The following is an 18,489-nucleotide window of genomic DNA, read 5'->3' as shown; positions in this document are numbered from 1 at the left end:
ATGTGCAAATATATGATATGGGGGTTACACTGTGACAGTGGGGGGGGGGGGCTGGGGGAAAGATGGGGGTATATCTGTGCCTATATATTATACAGTACATTATGTGCAATATATGATATGGGGTACACTGTGACAGTGGGGGGGGGGGCTGGGGAAAGATGGGGGGGGTATATCTGTGCCTATATTATTATACAGTTACATTAATGTGCATATATGATATGGGGGTTACACTGTGACAGTGGGGGGGGGATGATGTTGGGGGGTATCAGTGTGGGGTTATGTTGCTGGGATGGATGTTTCTGGAAGTGGGAAGGGGGGGACAATGAATAAATAAATAGGGGGGGGCAGATCGGCACGTTATTAAATGGGCGGTGCTGCCGGGGGGTTCTGGGCCGGGTTGGGTTGGGTTGGGGCCAAGTATAATCTTTACATAACAGATTTATTGGCGCAGACACAACTCTCTGACAGATGGAAAAGATCCACATTTTTGTTTCCCAGATGGAGGGAAAGGAATCCATGTTTTTGCTTTGAGTTCAGAGCGACGGATCCCGGGATTTACAGGTTCCAGCCTCTAAATGAAGAACAGGTGTCGGGAATCTGTGTGGGAAAATCCCCAAACTGCGCTTTTATGGCGGCTCCGGCCCATTTGCCCGGGGGCAGTTTATGTAACTGTCACTAATAACTGGCATAACCCTGTGGCTTCATAATGGTTTAATGGGCTGAACTGGGCTTTGTGCTTCTCAATGGGGCTCAGGTCTGCGGGGGAGGGCCCAGGTCTGCGGGGGAGGGCCCAGGTCTGCAGGGGAGGGCCCAGGTCTGCAGGGGAGGGCTGCTGTAAGGTCCCACAAACAGTCACTATTTATTGGGCTGGGGGGGCTGTTTGTGCCTCTGGGTACTGGGAATGCCCAGGGGGGGCTGTAAGGTGCCACAGACAGTCACTATTTATTGGGCTGGGGGGGCTGTTTGTGCCTCTGGGTACTGGGAATGCCAGGGGGGCTGTAAGGTGCCCACAGACAGTCACTATTTTATTGGGGCTTGGGGGGGGGCTGTTTGTGCTCTGGGTATGGGAATGCCAGGGGGGCTGTAAGGTGCCACAGACAGTCACTATTTATTGGGCTGGGGGGGTGTTTGTCCTCGGGTACTGGGAATGCCAGGGGGCTGTAAGTGGTTATATGGCTGGGGGGGGTCTGTTTGTGCCTCTGGGTACTGGAATGCCAGGGGGGCTGTTAAGGTGCCACAGGAACAGGTCACTATTATTGGGCGTGGGGGCTGTTTGTGCCTCTGGGTACTGGGAATGCCAGGGGGCTGTAAGGTGCCACAGACAGTCACTATTTATTGGGCTGGGGGGTGTGTTTGTGCCTCGGGTACTGAAGGAATGCCAGGGGGGCTGTAAGGTGCCACAGACAGTCACTATTCTGTTGCCTCTTACTGGAATGCCAGGGGGCTGTAAGGTGCCACAGAACAGTCACTATTTATTGGGCTGGGGGGGCTGTTGTGCCTCTGGTACTGGAAATGCCAGTGACCCAGGGGGCGCTGTAAGGTGCCACAGACAGTCACTATTTATTGCTGGCGGGGGGGCATGTTTGTGCCTCTGGGTACTGGAATGCCAGGGGGCTGTAAAGGTGCCACAGACAGTCACTATTTATTGGGCTGGGGGGCTGTTTGTTGCCTCTGGGTACTGGAATGCCAGGGGGGCTTAAGGTGCCACAGACAGTCACTATTTATTGGGCTGGGGGGGGGGATGTTTGTGCCTCTGGGTACTGGGAATGCCAGGGGGGCTGTAAGGTGCCACAGACAGTCACTATTTATTGGGCTGGGGGGGCTGTTTGATTGCCCCTATACGGCCCCTTTACACACTGTTTGTCCCTATGAGGGTTCTGGAGAGCAGAGATATGGAAGTTGCATAAGAATCCTGGGACGGCGCCGCCCTGTTGCATCGCACGCGACTCTGCGCTCATTGATGTGGGACGTTGTTCCCATGTAACATTGTTGCGCCGCGGGGGATCCTCTGCCTGTAAAGACGGCGCTTGCTTCTTGTTACCCACCAGGTGGCGCCGGTGCCCACAACCCTCACTCAATATTTCAGCCGACAAGTGGAACCCCCAGAACTCCCCTGGCTCCGAGCACCTGTGATTGGCTTTAACTTTAAATATAAAATATGTGCTGATTGCCATTCATTTCAATTCTTTTGAGCTAACGTAATCAAAATGGCTCCATCTGCAATGATTTTTAAGTAATCGGTGGCAACCAATCAGCAGGCAGTCATTAGCGTGCATCTGTTTGAAAGCAAACCTCTGGTTGCTATGGGTTACCGGACCCGGGCAGCCTTCTGCAAGTCTCATGTTTTGAAGCTATTCTGTTGGGCATTTAAACAGCTGTCCAGTTGCTAGGGTTTCAGTCACCCTAGAAACCAGTGGTTTGGGAGTCAGAATGGAGAATGAATAGGAAAAAGTCAACAAGACCAAGTAATAGAGTAAACAGAGTGTCAGTTTCTTGGTTGCCATGGTCAGTCTTCATTATTTATTTGTTATAGTTTTTAAATTACTTCTTCTTCCAACTCTTTGCAGTTTTCAAATTGGGGTCACTGACCCCGGCAACCAAAAAACTATCTGGCTGTGAGGCTCCAGTTTTATTATTATGGTTACTTTTTATTCCTTATCTTTCTATTCAGCCCCTCCCCTATTCATATACAAGTGTCTCATCCAAGCCACTCCCTGGTTGCTAAGGTCACTTGAACCTTAGCAACCAAATAGCTGCTGAAACTCCACACTGGAGAGCTGCTGAACTGAAAATAAAATAACTAAAAAACTACAAATAATAAACAATAAAGACCAATTGCAAACTGCGAGGACGCGCTGAGCCGAGTATCTTATAAACTATAGTCCGGCCCCCAACAGTCTGAGGGACCAGGAACTGCCCCCCTGTTTAAACAAGGACCCCCCGCTCAGCAGCATCATACTAAACCTTAACTCAAAGGCCCCAATACTTTTTATAAAGCCAGGTTTGTACTCCTGATTCCCATTTACTCACGGGCTCATTCCCCTAATGGATAATTCTTAGTTTGTATCTTGTTCCCTCTTTCCTGCAATCCTGACTGTCACTTATATCCTATATATATATATATAATGTTACTGTATCCTCCGCAGCGCAGATCTGCACTCATGTGTTTATTGTACTGACACTGTAATCGCTACAAACACATAACAGGTGGGGGGACATGTGAAACTTATTATGGTCTGGCAGCTTGGGGGATAGAAAGCAGGGCCTATAGTTACTACTATACCTGCTATCCCACAGCCCCAGTCCCTTCCCAGAGGCTATTATCCCCCCACTGCTACTATAGGCACCATCTCTCCCTACTATACCTGCTATCCCACAGCCCCAGTCCCTTCCCAGAGGCTATTATCCCACTGCTACTATAGGCACCATCTCTCCCTACTATACCTGCTATCCCACAGCCCCAGTCCCTTCCCAGAGGCTATTATCCCCCCACTGTTACTATAGGCACCATCTCTCCCTACTATACCTGCTATCCCACAGCCCCAGTCCCTTCCCAGAGGCTATTATCCCCCCACTGCTACTATAGGCACCATCTCTCCCTACTATACCTGCTATCCCACAGCCCCAGTCCCTTCCCAGAGGCTATTATCCCCCACTGCTACTATAGGCACCATCTCTCCCTACTATACCTGCTATCCCACAGCCCCAGTCCCTTCCCAGAGGCTATTATCCCCCCACTGCTACTATAGGCACCATCTCTCCCTACTATACCTGCTATCCCACAGCCCCAGTCCCTTCCCAGAGGCTATTATCCCCCCACTGCTACTATAGGCACCATCTCTCCCTACTATACCTGCTATCCCCAGCCCCAGTCCCTTCCCAGAGGCTATTATCCCCCCACTGCTACTATAGGCACCATCTCTCCCTACTATACCTGCTATCCCACAGCCCCAGTCCCTTCCCAGAGGCTATTATCCCCCACTGCTACTATAGGCACCATCTCTCCCTACTATACCTGCTATCCCACAGCCCCAGTCCCTTCCCAGAGGCTATTATCCCCCCACTGCTACTATAGGCACCATCTCTCCCTACTATACCTGCTATCCCACAGCCCCAGTCCCTTCCCAGAGGCTATTATCCCCCCACTGCTACTATAGGCACCATCTCTCCCTACTATACCTGCTATCCCACAGCCACAGTCCCTTCCCAGAGGCTATTATCCCCCCCCCCTACTATAGGCACCATCTCTCCCTACTATACCTGCTATCCCACAGCCCCAGTCCCTTCCCAGAGGCTATTATCCCCCCACTGTTACTATAGGCACCATCTCTCCCTACTATACCTGCTATCCCACAGCCCCAGTCCCTTCCCAGAGGCTATTATCCCCCCACTGCTACTATAGGCACCATCTCTCCCTACTATACCTGCTATCCCACAGCCCCAGTCCCTTCCCAGAGGCTATTATCCCCCCACTGTTACTATAGGCACCATCTCTCCCTACTATACCTGCTATCCCACAGCCCCAGTCCCTTCCCAGAGGCTATTATCCCCCCACTGCTACTATAGGCACCATCTCTCCCTACTATACCTGCTATCCCACAGCCCCAGTCCCTTCCCAGAGGCTATTATCCCCCCCCACTGCTACTATAGGCACCATCTCTCCCTACTATACCTGCTATCCCACAGCCCCAGTCCCTTCCCAGAGGCTATTATCCCCCCACTGCTACTATAGGCACCATCTCTCCCTACTATACCTGCTATCCCACAGCCCCAGTCCCTTCCCAGAGGCTATTATCCCCCCACTGCTACTATAGGCACCATCTCTCCCTACTATACCTGCTATCCCACAGCCCCAGTCCCTTCCCAGAGGCTATTATCCCCCCACTGCTACTATAGGCACCATCTCTCCCTACTATACCTGCTATCCCACAGCCCCAGTCCCTTCCCAGAGGTTATTATGCCCCCACTGCTACTATAGGCACCATCTCTCCCTACTATACCTGCTATCCCACAGCCCCAGTCCCTTCCCAGAGGCTATTATCCCCCCACTGCTACTATAGGCACCATCTCTCCCTACTATACCTGCTATCCCACAGCCCCAGTCCCTTCCCCGAGGCTATATATTGGCACCCAGGGCAAATCCTTCTTGGACACCCTCCCTTCTGTCCCACCATTTACTCACCTCCCCCCCCCCAACACCACTTGCTCCGCACAGTTTATCCCCATGCTGTTCCCTACCTGCCCCCTAAGTAGCGTGTTGAGTGTTGCAGTTACACAGTAAGTACAGGCCGCACCCACCTTTCCCTGCACCCCTCCCATTAGATGTGAATGTGACACTTGGTACCGAGTGCAGTTGCCTGCGATGCAAGTGAATGAGCCCCTCGTGTTTTGCCCCTCAGGCCTTGCTGCCACTGAAGTTGCCCCTATATTCCCCCCATTAATGCCCCTCACTTTCTGTTCCTGCAGGAACGCTGGGTAGGAGGGCAGAATGATGGGCACAATCTCTCTATGGATTTCAAACCAAATTACATTTATTCGATACGTTATTGTTGGTTTCCCTGAAGCTGAGGATGAATTTCCGCCCCCGTGGTCCCTGCAGTCGCCATTTCCCACGTGGAACATTTACTCCAAGGCTTTCCTGGTCACCTCCCTAATGTGCTACCTGGTGGCTTTCTCCATGCGCTTCTGCCGGGGGGCAAAAACCTCTGCAAGGGGAGTATCTGCCCCTGTGTTAAATGCCCCGGCTGAGTGGCACCGCCCCCTGCTGGCCTCTTGGATTCAAATGTTCGCTCTGTTCCTCGTCCTCTGCCTGTTCCTTTCCGTCCCGTGGGAGTGGGTGCGATTGTACCAGATGGAAGTGGCCAAGAAAACATCAGTTCTCAGTGAGGTAAGTCATACTCAACAGGGTAACTCCCGATTGCCTCAGTGGGGTAACTCCCTGAGAGCCCCGGTGAGGGAAGTGAGACTTAATAGGGTAACTCCCCAATTGCCCCGGCGAGGCAGGGGAGACTCAACAGGGTATCTCCCCAATAGTCTCATTGAGGTAGGGGAGACTCAACAGGGTAATTCCCCGATAGCCCCGGCGAGGTAGCGAGAGACTCAATAGGGTAACTCCCAGATTGCCCCGGTGAGGCAGGGGAGACTCAACAGGGTAATTCCCCGATAGCCCCGGCGAGGTAGGGGAGACTCAAAAGGGTAACTCCCCGAATAGCCCCGGCGAGGTAGGAGAGACTCAATAGGGTAACTCCCAGATTGCCCCGGTGAGGCAGGGGAGACTCAACAGGGTAATTCCCCGATAGCCCCGGCGAGGTAGGGGAGACTCAATAGGGTAACTCCCCGAATAGCCCCGGTGAGGTAGGAGAGACTCAATAGGGTAACTCCCAGATTGCCCCGGTGAGGCAGGGGAGACTCAACAGGGTAATTCCCCGATAGCCCCGGCGAGGTAGGAGAGACTCAATAGGGTAACTCCCAGATTGCCCCGGTGAGGTAGGGGAGACTCAAAAGGGTAACTCCCCGATAGCCCCGGTGAGGCAGGGGAGACTCAATAGGGTAACTCCCCAATTGCCCCGGTGAGGCAGGGGAGACTCAATAGGGTAACTTTCTACTGCCATTATCTCACCTCGCCGTTCGGCAGCTCATAAACATGCTTGCATTCCATTGGGCACACCGGAGTGGGCGGGGCTTGGTGTAGACAACAAATACAGGTGTAAGACCGGCCCCGGGTAATGGGGTAAAGTCATATCTGTCATTTTTGGTTTCAGTGGATCCTTTAAAACTTGAATTTCCTTTTTCCCTCCCCAAAATGGAAACCAGGCGGTCGCATTATTCATTTTATCGCCCGCGGTTCCCACTTGTGTGTTTTTATTCTGTGCCGTGAGTCCCGGCCGGCTGCTTTGGGCCCCCACCAACTCCTGCTGCAGCTTTTATTGATCGGGGGCTCTCTGCCCGGCATTTGAAGTCCGGGCCGCTAATGGCGCTCTGCGGAAAGGCAATTTGTCTTTTATTTTTTTCTTAAAGGGAAACAGAAGTTGCAGATATTCCTGATTGGAACAAGATGCTCTGGTTTCCTGGAAATAACATCCCAGGTTGAGCCGAACATCAAATAGTCTTCCTGGGGCGGTGACGGATTCGCTGGCGTATTGAGTGCAGCTGGCAGTTACAGGCCTTGGTGGCTGTAGGCAGTTTGTCCTATGGACAGTAGCAGGGGAACCCGGGGGTGTGCATAGAACTTGCCCACAGGGAGGGCTCATTGGGCGTGGGGGGAGGCTCTAGATCAGCTGGAGGGCTCATTGGGAATGGGGGAGGCTCTAGATCAGCTGGAGGGCTCATTGGGAATGGGGGGAGGCTCTAGATCTGCTGGAGGGCTCATTGGGCGTGGGGGGAGGCTCTAGATCAGCTGGAGGGATCATTGGGCGTGTGGGGAGGCTCTAGATCAGCTGGAGGGATCATTGGGCATGTGGGGAGGCTCTAGATCAGCTGGAGGGCTCATTGGGAGTGGGGGGAAGCTCTAGATCAGCTGGAGGGCTCATTGGGAGTGGGGGGAAGCTCTAGATCAGCTGGAGGGCTCATTGGGCGTGGGGGGAGGCTCTAGATCAGCTGGAGGGCTCATTGGGTGTGGGGGGAGGCTCTAGATCAGCTGGAGGGCTCATTGGGCATGGGGGGAGGCTCTAGATCAGCTGGAGGGCTCATTGGGTATGGGGGGAGGCTCTAGATCAGCCACAGCTGGAGGGCCACACTTTCTTACTCATTTGGGCTCATTCACAACCACAAGTGCAGTGTGTGAAGTAGAGTTTTGGACACAATATGCCATGTTAACAGAGGGGCCCTGGCGTAACGGAGGGGCCCTGGCGTAACGGAGGGGCCCTGTGCATAGAGGCCAGTTCTTATAAACACATCACTCATTCGCTGAACAAATTCAGTTTATATCTGGGGGCAGCTATTTATTAGCCAATTATTACTGTCAGCGAGACCCCCCCAGACCCCCAGTTAGTGTATAAACAAAGCTCTCTGTTATACAGACGATGTGACCCACAGGCATGAGGAGTTGCACCCCGATTTACAAATTAAATAAACCCTCGAGGGGGGGTTCACCTTTGTTAACTTTTAGCTTTTTATAGAATGACCAAGTCTTTCCAAAAACCATTTCAAATGGGGGTCACTGACCCCGGCAGCCAAACCCTATTGCTCTGTGAGGCTCCAGTTTTATTCTTATTGTTACTTTTGATCACTTATATTTTTTATTCATCTTCCAGTTTCTTATTTAAACCACTGGCTGGTTGCTAGGGTGATTAAAACCCTAGCAACCAGATAGCTGCTGAAACTCCAAACAAAACAATTCATATAATTTACTTCCCCTTTAATGATACCGTTCCCCAGTCCCAGTATGAGAATGCTTTGTAGTTACTAAACATAATTCCCAGATTCATTAAAAAGAAATAAATAGAAACCCTAAAAAAAGGGATTTGACCCAGTTTCTGACACTCTGTAAAAATAATCTCTTTCCCATATTTTTATTGGACTTTTTCTTTTCTTTTTTTTTTTTTGTACATGAAAGGAACAAATAAAACGACAACTTGTATTAAATTTGACTTTGCACCAAATCCCCCCCCCCCCCATAAAACTTTATTTTCTGAAATGCGGAGCAGCTGTTCTGATTGTAAAGCAGATGAGTTCAGGCAGTAACTGCCCCCAGTTCTGCCCCCAGTTCTGCCCCCAATGACTGTATATGAGCAAATTTACCCAGGGGCCTTGTTTCTTTTTTTTCTGTGAGACTGATATATAATTTAAAGGGGAAGTAAGCCGCTATCCATTCATTATCCATTCTCATTAAATCTCTCTCCTGATTGGTGCTCCTGGGCCTTTCTTCCAATCATGTGACTCTAGCTCAGCCTCACTAAAGAGAGTCCAAGTGTCCCGGGTTCTTTCTGCCTTTTCTACAGCCCCTACAGAGTTAATATTCCGGCAGATTGGGCCGTGAGTAACTGTTACTGGGCTGCAGATTAAAGAGTTTGGCTCTAACGCTCGGCACCAACGTTGCAAATAAAACCACTTTACTTCTTTCTCTTTAATAACAACAACTCCCCCCCCTTCCTACAATGTGACAAGAGAGCTCTCTTCATCGATGGTGACATTTTGGAATGAGATGAGACACAAACATTTCCCTCCTACTCCCCCCCCCCCCCAAAAAAACGCAGTCTATTGGCTGTTATAGTAGGGAGAGATGGTGCCTATAGTAGCAGTGGGGGGATAATAGCCTCTGGGAAGGGACTGGGGCTGGGGGATAGCAGGTATAGTAGGGAGAGATGGTGCCTATAGTAACAGTGGGGGGATAATAGCCTCTGGGAAGGGACTGGGGCTGTGGGATAGCAGGTATAGTAGGGAGAGATGGTGCCTATAGTAACAGTGGGATAATAGCCTCTGGGAAGGGACTGGGGCTGGGGGATAGCAGGTATAGTAGGGAGAGATGGTGCCTATAGTAGCAGTGGGGGGATAATAGCCTCTGGGAAGGGACTGGGGCTGTGGGATAGCAGGTATAGTAGGGAGAGATGGTGCCTATAGTAACAGTGGGATAATAGCCTCTGGGAAGGGACTGGGGCTGGGGGATAGCAGGTATAGTAGGGAGAGATGGTGCCTATAGTAGCAGTGGGGGGATAATAGCCTCTGGGAAGGGACTGGGGCTGTGGGATAGCAGGTATAGTAGGGAGAGATGGTGCCTATAGTAGCAGTGGGATAATAGCCTCTGGGAAGGGACTGGGGCTGTGGGATAGCAGGTATAGTAGGGAGAGATGGTGCCTATAGTAGCAGTGGGGGGATAATAGCCCCTGGGAAGGGACTGGGGCTGTGGGATAGCAGGTATAGTAGGGAGAGATGGTGCCTATAGTAGCAGTGGGGGGATAATAGCCTCTGGGAAGGGACTGGGGCTGTGGGATAGCAGGTATAGTAGGGAGAGATGGTGCCTATAGTAGCAGTGGGGGGATAATAGCCTCTGGGAAGGGACTGGGGCTGTGGGATAGCAGGTATAGTAGGGAGAGATGGTGCCTATAGTAGCAGTGGGGGGATAATAGCCTCTGGGAAGGGACTGGGGCTGTGGGATAGCAGGTATAGTAGGGAGAGATGGTGCCTATAGTAGCAGTGGGGGGATAATAGCCTCTGGGAAGGGACTGGGGCTGTGGGATAGCAGGTATAGTAGGGAGAGATGGTGCCTATAGTAGCAGTGGGGGGATAATAGCCTCTGGGAAGGGACTGGGGCTGTGGGATAGCAGGTATAGTAGGGAGAGATGGTGCCTATAGTAGCAGTGGGGGATAATAGCCTCTGGGAAGGGACTGGGGCTGTGGGATAGCAGGTATAGTAGGGAGAGATGGTGCCTATAGTAGCAGTGGGGGATAATAGCCTCTGGGAAGGGACTGGGGCTGTGGGATAGCAGGTATAGTAGGGAGAGATGGTGCCTATAGTAGCAGTGGGATAATAGCCTCTGGGAAGGGACTGGGGCTGTGGGATAGCAGGTATAGTAGGGAGAGATGGTGCCTATAGTAGCAGTGGGGGGATAATAGCCTCTGGGAAGGGACTGGGGCTGGGGGATAGCAGGTATAGTAGGGAGAGATGGTGCCTATAGTAGCAGTGGGGGGATAATAGCCTCTGGGAAGGGACTGGGGCTGGGGGATAGCAGGTATAGTAGGGAGAGATGGTGCCTATAGTAGCAGTGGGATAATAGCCTCTGGGAAGGGACTGGGGCTGTGGGATAGCAGGTATAGTAGGGAGAGATGGTGCCTATAGTAACAGTGGGGGGATAATAGCCTCTGGGAAGGGACTGGGGCTGTGGGATAGCAGGTATAGTAGGGAGAGATGGTGCCTATAGTAGCAGTGGGGGGATAATAGCCCCTGGGAAGGGACTGGGGCAGTTTCTATAGCTGACAGTTTCACTTGGGACACAGGGAGAGCCCATTGTGCAGGGGAGGGGGGATCAGGCAACCAGACCCGGCGCTGCCTCTCGGCTCCCCTACCACTAATCTGATTATTTAGAATAAATTCTATTTTACTTGCTAATCGCCCGTTTCCCCCTCGGCCTCGTTACGTTGCCAGTTTGGATTAAGGAGAAACCTCATATTTACTTCCAATTCCATTTGTTTTTTATTTAATACTAAAAATACAGAACTGACTGGGAGACTCTGTAGAACCCGAGTGAGTCATTTTGCCTTTGGCTTCCGACCCAGATTCCCCCAAAACTCCTATTAGAGAATCTTATGTGGTTTGTTTGCTGCATAGCAACGCCACTGCCATGACCCCTAGCAACCAGTCTGCCAGCAGAATTTCAGAGCTGTTCAAGGGGTTAGTTCCCCTTCAAATTACCTTTTAATACAATGTAGACATTGATAGTTTGAGACAATTTTGCAATTGGTCTTCATTTTTTATGGTTTTTCAGATATTTAGCTTTTTGTTCAGCCGCTCTCCATTTGGTATTATAGCAGCTCTCTGGTTGCTACAGTCTTGTTTACCTTAGCAACCAGGCAGTGGTTTAAATGAGAGACGGGTATATGAATAGGGGAGGGGCTGAATAGAAAGAAAAGAAATAAAAAGTAACAATAAAACTGGAGCCTCACAGAGCAATAGGTTTGGGCTGCTGGGGTCAGTTATCCTGTTGCTAGGGCTCCAATTACCTTAGCAACCAGGGAGTGGTTTGGATGAGAGACTGGTATATGAATAGGGGAGGGGCTGAATAAAAAGATAAGTAATAAAAAGTAACAATAAGAATAAAACTGGAGCCTCACAGAGCAATAGGGTTTGGCTGCCGGGGTCAGTGACCCCCATTTGAAAGCTGCAAAGAGTCTGAAGAAAGCAAATAATTCAAAAACTATAGCAAATGAATAATGAAGACCAATTGAAAAGTTGCTCGGAATTGGCCATTCTATAACATATGAAAACTGAGCCCCCTGTCGATGATCCTCAGTCCAATCATCAGCCGGTTCCATTTGCAGCACTGCAGGCCGGAGAGGCCTCAAGCGATTCCAGTAGAGGAAAGTGAATGAGAAACAATATTCTTCCCACTTTCACTTCCCTTTGATGTTTGTTTGTCATTGATCCTTTGATGTCCCTGCGGTTCTCCGTGTTATTTCAGCCCAGAATGTTCCGGTGCCAAATGGGCCCAATTAGAATGATTTGCACCTGATCCGGGGCCCTCCCCCGGCCGTGTTCCCCGCAGCCCCCAGCGCCCAATGAGTTATTATTGGCAACGGTTTGTGTTTGTGAATGGCAAGGAGGAGGCACTGAATGAGCGATGAGCTGAAAATGTAATTTCAAATTATTCATAAATCATCCGAGTCTGAGCTGCAGGCGCTGGGGGGGGGGGGCGGGGGGGCTTGTACCTTCTCATCACTGTTTAATTAGGGCTCCGGTGTGTGTGTATATATATCCTTTATCCTCCCCTTCACTGCCCCTCCCATCACTATAAATACAAATATACAGAGAAGGAATGTTCTGGGCACACAATAAGCTGTACCCCCATACTGTACTGTCTAAGGGAAACACTATGGCACCCCCTACCCATATGTATAAATACAAATATACAGAGAAGGAATGTTCTGGGCACACAATAAGCTGTACCCCCATACTGTACTGTCTAAGGGAAACACTATGGCACCCCCTACCCATATGTATAAATACAAATATACAGAGAAGGAATGTTCTGGGCACACAATAAGCTGTACCCCCATACTGTACTGTCTAAGGGAAACACTATGGCACCCCCTACCCATATGTATAAATACAAATATACAGAGAAGGAATGTTCTGGGCACACAATAAGCTGTACCCCCATACTGTACTGTCTAAGGGAAACACTATGGCACCCCCTACCCATATGTATAAATACAAATATACAGAGAAGGAATGTTCTGGGCACACAATAAGCTGTACCCCCATACTGTACTGTCTAAGGGAAACACTATGGCACCCCCTACCCATATGTATAAATACAAATATACAGAGAGGGAATGTTCTGGGCACACAATAAGCTGTACCCCCATACTGTACTGTCTAAGGAAAACACTATGGCACCCCCTACCCATATGTATAAATACAAATATACAGAGAAGGAATGTTCTGGACACACAATAAGCTGTACCCCCATACTGTACTGTCTAAGGGAAACACTATGGCACCTCCTACCCATATGTATAAATACAAATATACAGAGAGGGAATGTTCTGGGCACACAATAAGCTGTACCCCCATACTGTACTGTCTAAGGGAAACACTATGGCACCCCCTACCCATATGTATAAATACAAATATACAGAGAAGGAATGTTCTGGGCACACAATAAGCTGTACCCCCATACTGTACTGTCTAAGGGAAACACTATGGCACCCCCTACCCATATGTATAAATACAAATATACAGAGAAGGAATGTTCTGGGCACACAATAAGCTGTACCCCCATACTGTACTGTCTAAGGGAAACACTATGGCACCCCCTACCCATATGTATAAATACAAATATACAGAGAAGGAATGTTCTGGGCACACAATAAGCTGTACCCCCATACTGTACTGTCTAAGGGAAACACTATGGCACCTCCTACCCATATGTATAAATACAAATATACAGAGAAGGAATGTTCTGGGCACACAATAAGCTGTACCCCCATACTGTACTGTCTAAGGGAAACACTATGGCACCTCCTACCCATATGTATAAATACAAATATACAGAGAAGGAATGTTCTGGGCACACAATAAGCTGTACCCCCATACTGTACTGTCTAAGGGAAACACTATGGCACCCCCTACCCATATGTATAAATACAAATATACAGAGAGGGAATGTTCTGGGCACACAATAAGCTGTACCCCCATACTGTACTGTCTAAGGGAAACACTATGGCACCCCCTACCCATATGTATAAATACAAATATACAGAGAAGGAATGTTCTGGGCACACAATAAGCTGTACCCCCATACTGTACTGTCTAAGGGAATCACTATGGCACCTCCTACCCATATGTATAAATACAAATATACAGAGAGGGAATGTTCTGGGCACACAATAAGCTGTACCCCATACTGTACTGTCTAAGGGAAACACTATGGCACCTCCTACCCATATGTATAAATACAAATATACAGAGAGGGAATGTTCTGGGCACACAATAAGCTGTACCCCCATACTGTACTGTCTAAGGGAAACACTATGGCACCCCCTACCCATATGTATAAATACAAATATACAGAGAAGGAATGTTCTGGGCACACAATAAGCTGTACCCCATACTGTACTGTCTAAGGGAAACACTATGGCACCCCCTACCCATATGTATAAATACAAATATACAGAGAAGGAATGTTCTGGGCACACAATAAGCTGTACCCCCATACTGTACTGTCTAAGGGAAACACTATGGCACCTCCTACCCATAGGTATAAATACAAATATACAGAGAAGGAATGTTCTGGGCACACAATAAGCTGTACCCCCATACTGTACTGTCTAAGGGAAACACTATGGCACCTCCTACCCATATGTTTAAATACAAATATACAGAGAAGGATTTGGGGGAAACTCTGTGTATATTTGTAAGGAGCAGCAAACAGGCAGCCGGCACTTAGAGCTGACAGTTTTCCCATAGAGGATGAAATGTGTCCCCTCTCAGAATCCATAGAATGCCGGGAATGTTCCGTAGTGTTAATGGGATCAGTTTCTAATCCAGGGCAGATATTTACATCCAACCCCGTGTATTTGCCCCGCTGTTGCCCCTGCGCCGGGAGATGAAGGATTAAGTCCATTGGGCCATGAAATTTGTGCTAAATGCCACGTTTTTGTGTTTGCGGCTCAGAACGTCCCAGTAATGGGGTATAAATGGGGGGTAATTACAGTAATCACCCACAGATCGTTCCACTGACACGCTTTCATTATTGGGCCTGGAATGAATTATCTTTTCTGCCGCTTCTCCTCGGCGTCTGGGTCAGAACCCTAAACCGAGTGTCATGGAAGAAATAGTTCCTGCGAGTGATAGAAGGCAGAGCCGGGGTAATTAGCGCTGCCCCATTTGCACTAAATTGAAGCAATTAGGAGAATCGCGACTTCGGGGACGGGGGGGCTCATTAATAGAGTGGAACCCTGCAACTTGCCCCTGATTGGAAGCAGATTTCCTATTGTGCTTTATGGCGGGACTTCAGCTTCGCAGAGATCCGGATCCTATAGGCATTGTTCCAGTAATAGAGAAAATCAACCCCCTAGAAGCTTCTAGTAATGCCCAGCGCCAACTGACCCCCTGTGGGATGGAACCCCGACTGTGAGCCTGACCCCCAACATCACTGCCCAACCTCACTAATGCTTTTGTGGCTGAATGGGAGCAACTCCCAGCAACACTGTTCCAACATCTAGTGGGAACCTTCCCAGAAGGGCAGGGGCAGTTATAGCAGCAAGGGGAGGGGCAACCCAACTGACCCCCTGTGGGAAGGAACCCCGACTGTGAGCCTGATCCCCAACATCACTGCCCAACCTCACTAATGCTCTTGTGGCTGAATGGGAGCAACTCCCAGCAACACTGTTCCACCATCTAGTGGGAACCTTCCCAGAAGGGCAGGGGCAGTTATAGCAGCAAGGGGAGGGGCAACCCAACTGAACCCCTGTGGGATGGAACCCCGACTGTGAGCCTGACCCCCAACATCACTGCCCAACCTCACTAATGCTCTTGTGGCTGAATGGGAGCAACTCCCAGCAACACTGTTCCAACATCTAGTGGGAACCTTCCCAGAAGGGCAGGGGCAGTTATAGCGGCAAGGGGAGGGGCAACCCAACTGAACCCCTGTGGGATGGAACCCCGACTGTGAGCCTGATCCCCAACATCACTGCCCAACCTCACTAATGCCCTTGTGGCTGAATGGGAGCAACTCCCAGCAACACTGTTCCACCATCTAGTGGGAACCTTCCCAGAAGGGCAGGGGCAGTTATAGCAGCGAAGGGAGGGGCAACTTCATATTAATGCCCTTGGTTTTGGAATGAAATGTTGGGGGGCAGAGGCCCCTTACTGGCCATGTAGTGTGTAAATTTAATGCCTACGGATTAGAGATTTTGCTTTAATTAGTTACTAGAGATCTGAGCTTTGGGTGCAGCTCCCAGTTGGGGTGTAATGGAACGGAAATGAGTCTGTTATTATTTCACCTTCACCAAATATTTACCATGTTGGCAAAACTTCCATCCGCAGGTTATATAATCCCTTGGCTGGAGAGCTAGATATGGTCACATGTTCCTGTTCTGGCCAATCATGTTGGCGGGTAGTTTGTGCCATTGGTTGTGAAGGGAATTCTGTTGGGGTGCCATTGGCGGTGTAAAATGGGATGGAGGGGGGTGTCTTACTTACCCTTTAATTTGAAGTGACTACTCTCGGCATTTGGTAGATCAACAAGAGACTTGAGGGAATGGATCCCAGTAAAAACCTTGGAAGAAGGCGAATTATAAAATATATAAATATATTCACCCTGAACCCCTATAATGTAAATGAGAAATTAGATTTTATAAATAGGTTATGTTCCCCTTTACATATTGGATCTGTTGAGTAATTCAGCTGGAATGTACAGGGCCGGAACTCGGGGTACCCCTAGTCTGCACTCTTTAACCGCGCCGGGTTGCCTGGGGCGCCCCCAGTGACGAGACATATATTTTGTTGCATAAATCTTGATGGAGCGGATAAGTCTGGGAGCAGCGCACGTGTCGGGGGTATCGGGGTAAGTCTGGGAGCAGCGCACGTGTCGGGGGTATCGGGGTAAGTCTGGGAGCAGCGCACGTGTCGGGGGTATCGGGGTAAGTCTGGGAGCAGCGCACGTGTCGGGGTATCGGGGTAAGTGGTGGAGCAGCGCACGTGTCGGGGGTATCGGGTAAGTGTGGGAGCAGCGCACTGTCGGGTCGGGGGCAGCGCACGTGTCGGGGGTATCGGGTAAGTCTGTCGGGGTAAGTCTGGAGCAGCGCACGTGTCGGGGGTATCGGGTAAGTCTGGGAGCAGCGCATGTGTCGGGGGTATCGGGGTAAGTGTGGGAGCAGCGCACGTCGGGGGATCGGGTAAGTGTGGGCAGCGCACGTGTCGGGGTATCGGGTAATCTGGGAGCAGCGCACGTGTCGGGGTATCGGGGTAAGTCTGGGAGCAGCGCACGTGTCGGGGGTATCGGGGTAAGTCTGGGAGCAGCGCACGTGTCGGGGGTATTGGGGTAAGTCTGGAGCAGCGCACGTGTCGGGGGTATCGGGGTAAGTCTGGAGCAGCGCACGTGTCGGGGGGTATCGGGGTAAGTCTGGAGCAGCGCACGTGTCGGGGGTATCGGGGTAAGTCTGGGAGCAGCGCACGTGTCGGGGGGTATCCGGGGTAAGTCTGGGAGCCAGCGCACGTGTCGGGGGTATCGGGGTAAGTCTGGGAGCAGCGCACGTGTCGGGGGTATCGGGGTAAGTCTGGGAGCAGCGCACGTGTCGGGGGTATTGGGGTAAGTCTGGGAGCAGCGCACGTGTCGGGGGTATTGGGGTAAGTCTGGGAGCAGCGCACGTGTTGGGGGTATTGGGGTAAGTGTGGGAGCAGCGCACGTGTCGGGGGTATTGGGGTAAGTCTGGGAGCAGCGCACGTGTCGGGGGTATTGGGGTAAGTGTGGGAGCAGCGCACGTGTCGGGGGTATTCGGGTAAGTCTGGGAGCAGCGCACGTGTTGGGGGTATTGGGGTAAGTCTGGGAGCAGCGCACGTGTTGGGGGTATTGGGGTAAGTCTGGGAGCAGCGCACGTGTTGGGGGTATTGGGGGTGTTAATTAATAAGCAGCGATGGGACAAGTGCAGACTGGTTCCCCTTTGCTTTGGATACTGAAAAAATTCTGCTTTCCCTCGAGCTGCTCGGATCAAAGGCGAATCCACTTATATCTCTGTCTGAGCAGCAAGTCCCGTCTCGCCCCCCAACGTCTTCCTGGAACCCCCACTCCGATAGCAAGGTGTGAAAAGTGCCTGGGAGATGTTTCCGCCACTACAGGGTGTCATTACCCCCCCCCCCCCCCCACTGGCTTTCCTGCCCAGTAAATGGGAGCAGGCAGTAACCCTTCCAACACTTTCCCCTGTCTCTGCCCCTATATATTAGGTACCTACCTAGTGCTACCAACCCCTATTTCTGTAGGGAAATGAGAGCAGGGCAGGCAGTAACCCTTCCAACACTTTCCCCTGTCTCTGCCCCTATATATTAGGTACCTACCTAGTGCTACCAACCCCTATTTCTGTAGGGAAATGAGAGCAGGGCAGGCAGTAACCCTTCCAACACTTTCCCCTGTCTCTGCCCCTATATATTAGGTACCTACCTAGTGCTACCAACCCCTATTTCTGTAGGGAAATGAGAGCAGGGCAGGCAGTAACCCTTCCAACACTTTCCCCTGTCTCTGCCCCTATATATTAGGTACCTACCTAGTGCTACCAACCCCTATTTCTGTAGGGAAATGAGAGCAGGGCAGGCAGTAACCCTTCCAACACTTTCCC

General features: G+C 50.6%; 1 protein-coding gene across 4 annotated transcripts in view; it reads left to right on the top strand.

Moving 5' to 3' along the window:
- LOC116407958 (chloride channel CLIC-like protein 1) overlaps nt 1-18,489 on the top strand; it is a 68,538-nt gene that overhangs the window by 26,229 nt on the left and 23,820 nt on the right. For 3 of the 4 annotated variants that reach the window (XM_031894435.1, XM_031894434.1, XM_031894436.1), the window contains exon 2: nt 5,467-5,887. The exons of the other annotated variant lie outside the window; for it this stretch is intronic. In XM_031894435.1, the coding sequence (XP_031750295.1) occupies nt 5,489-5,887 (399 nt within the window). In that variant the 5' untranslated portion in view covers nt 5,467-5,488. The remainder of the gene's footprint in view (nt 1-5,466; nt 5,888-18,489) is intronic. 4 annotated transcript variants of the gene reach the window in all.

This window comes from Xenopus tropicalis, chromosome 10 (genome assembly GCF_000004195.4).
Source record: "Xenopus tropicalis strain Nigerian chromosome 10, UCB_Xtro_10.0, whole genome shotgun sequence".
NCBI lineage: Eukaryota > Metazoa > Chordata > Amphibia > Anura > Pipidae > Xenopus > Xenopus tropicalis.
This window is presented reverse-complemented; position numbering and strand designations above follow the sequence as displayed.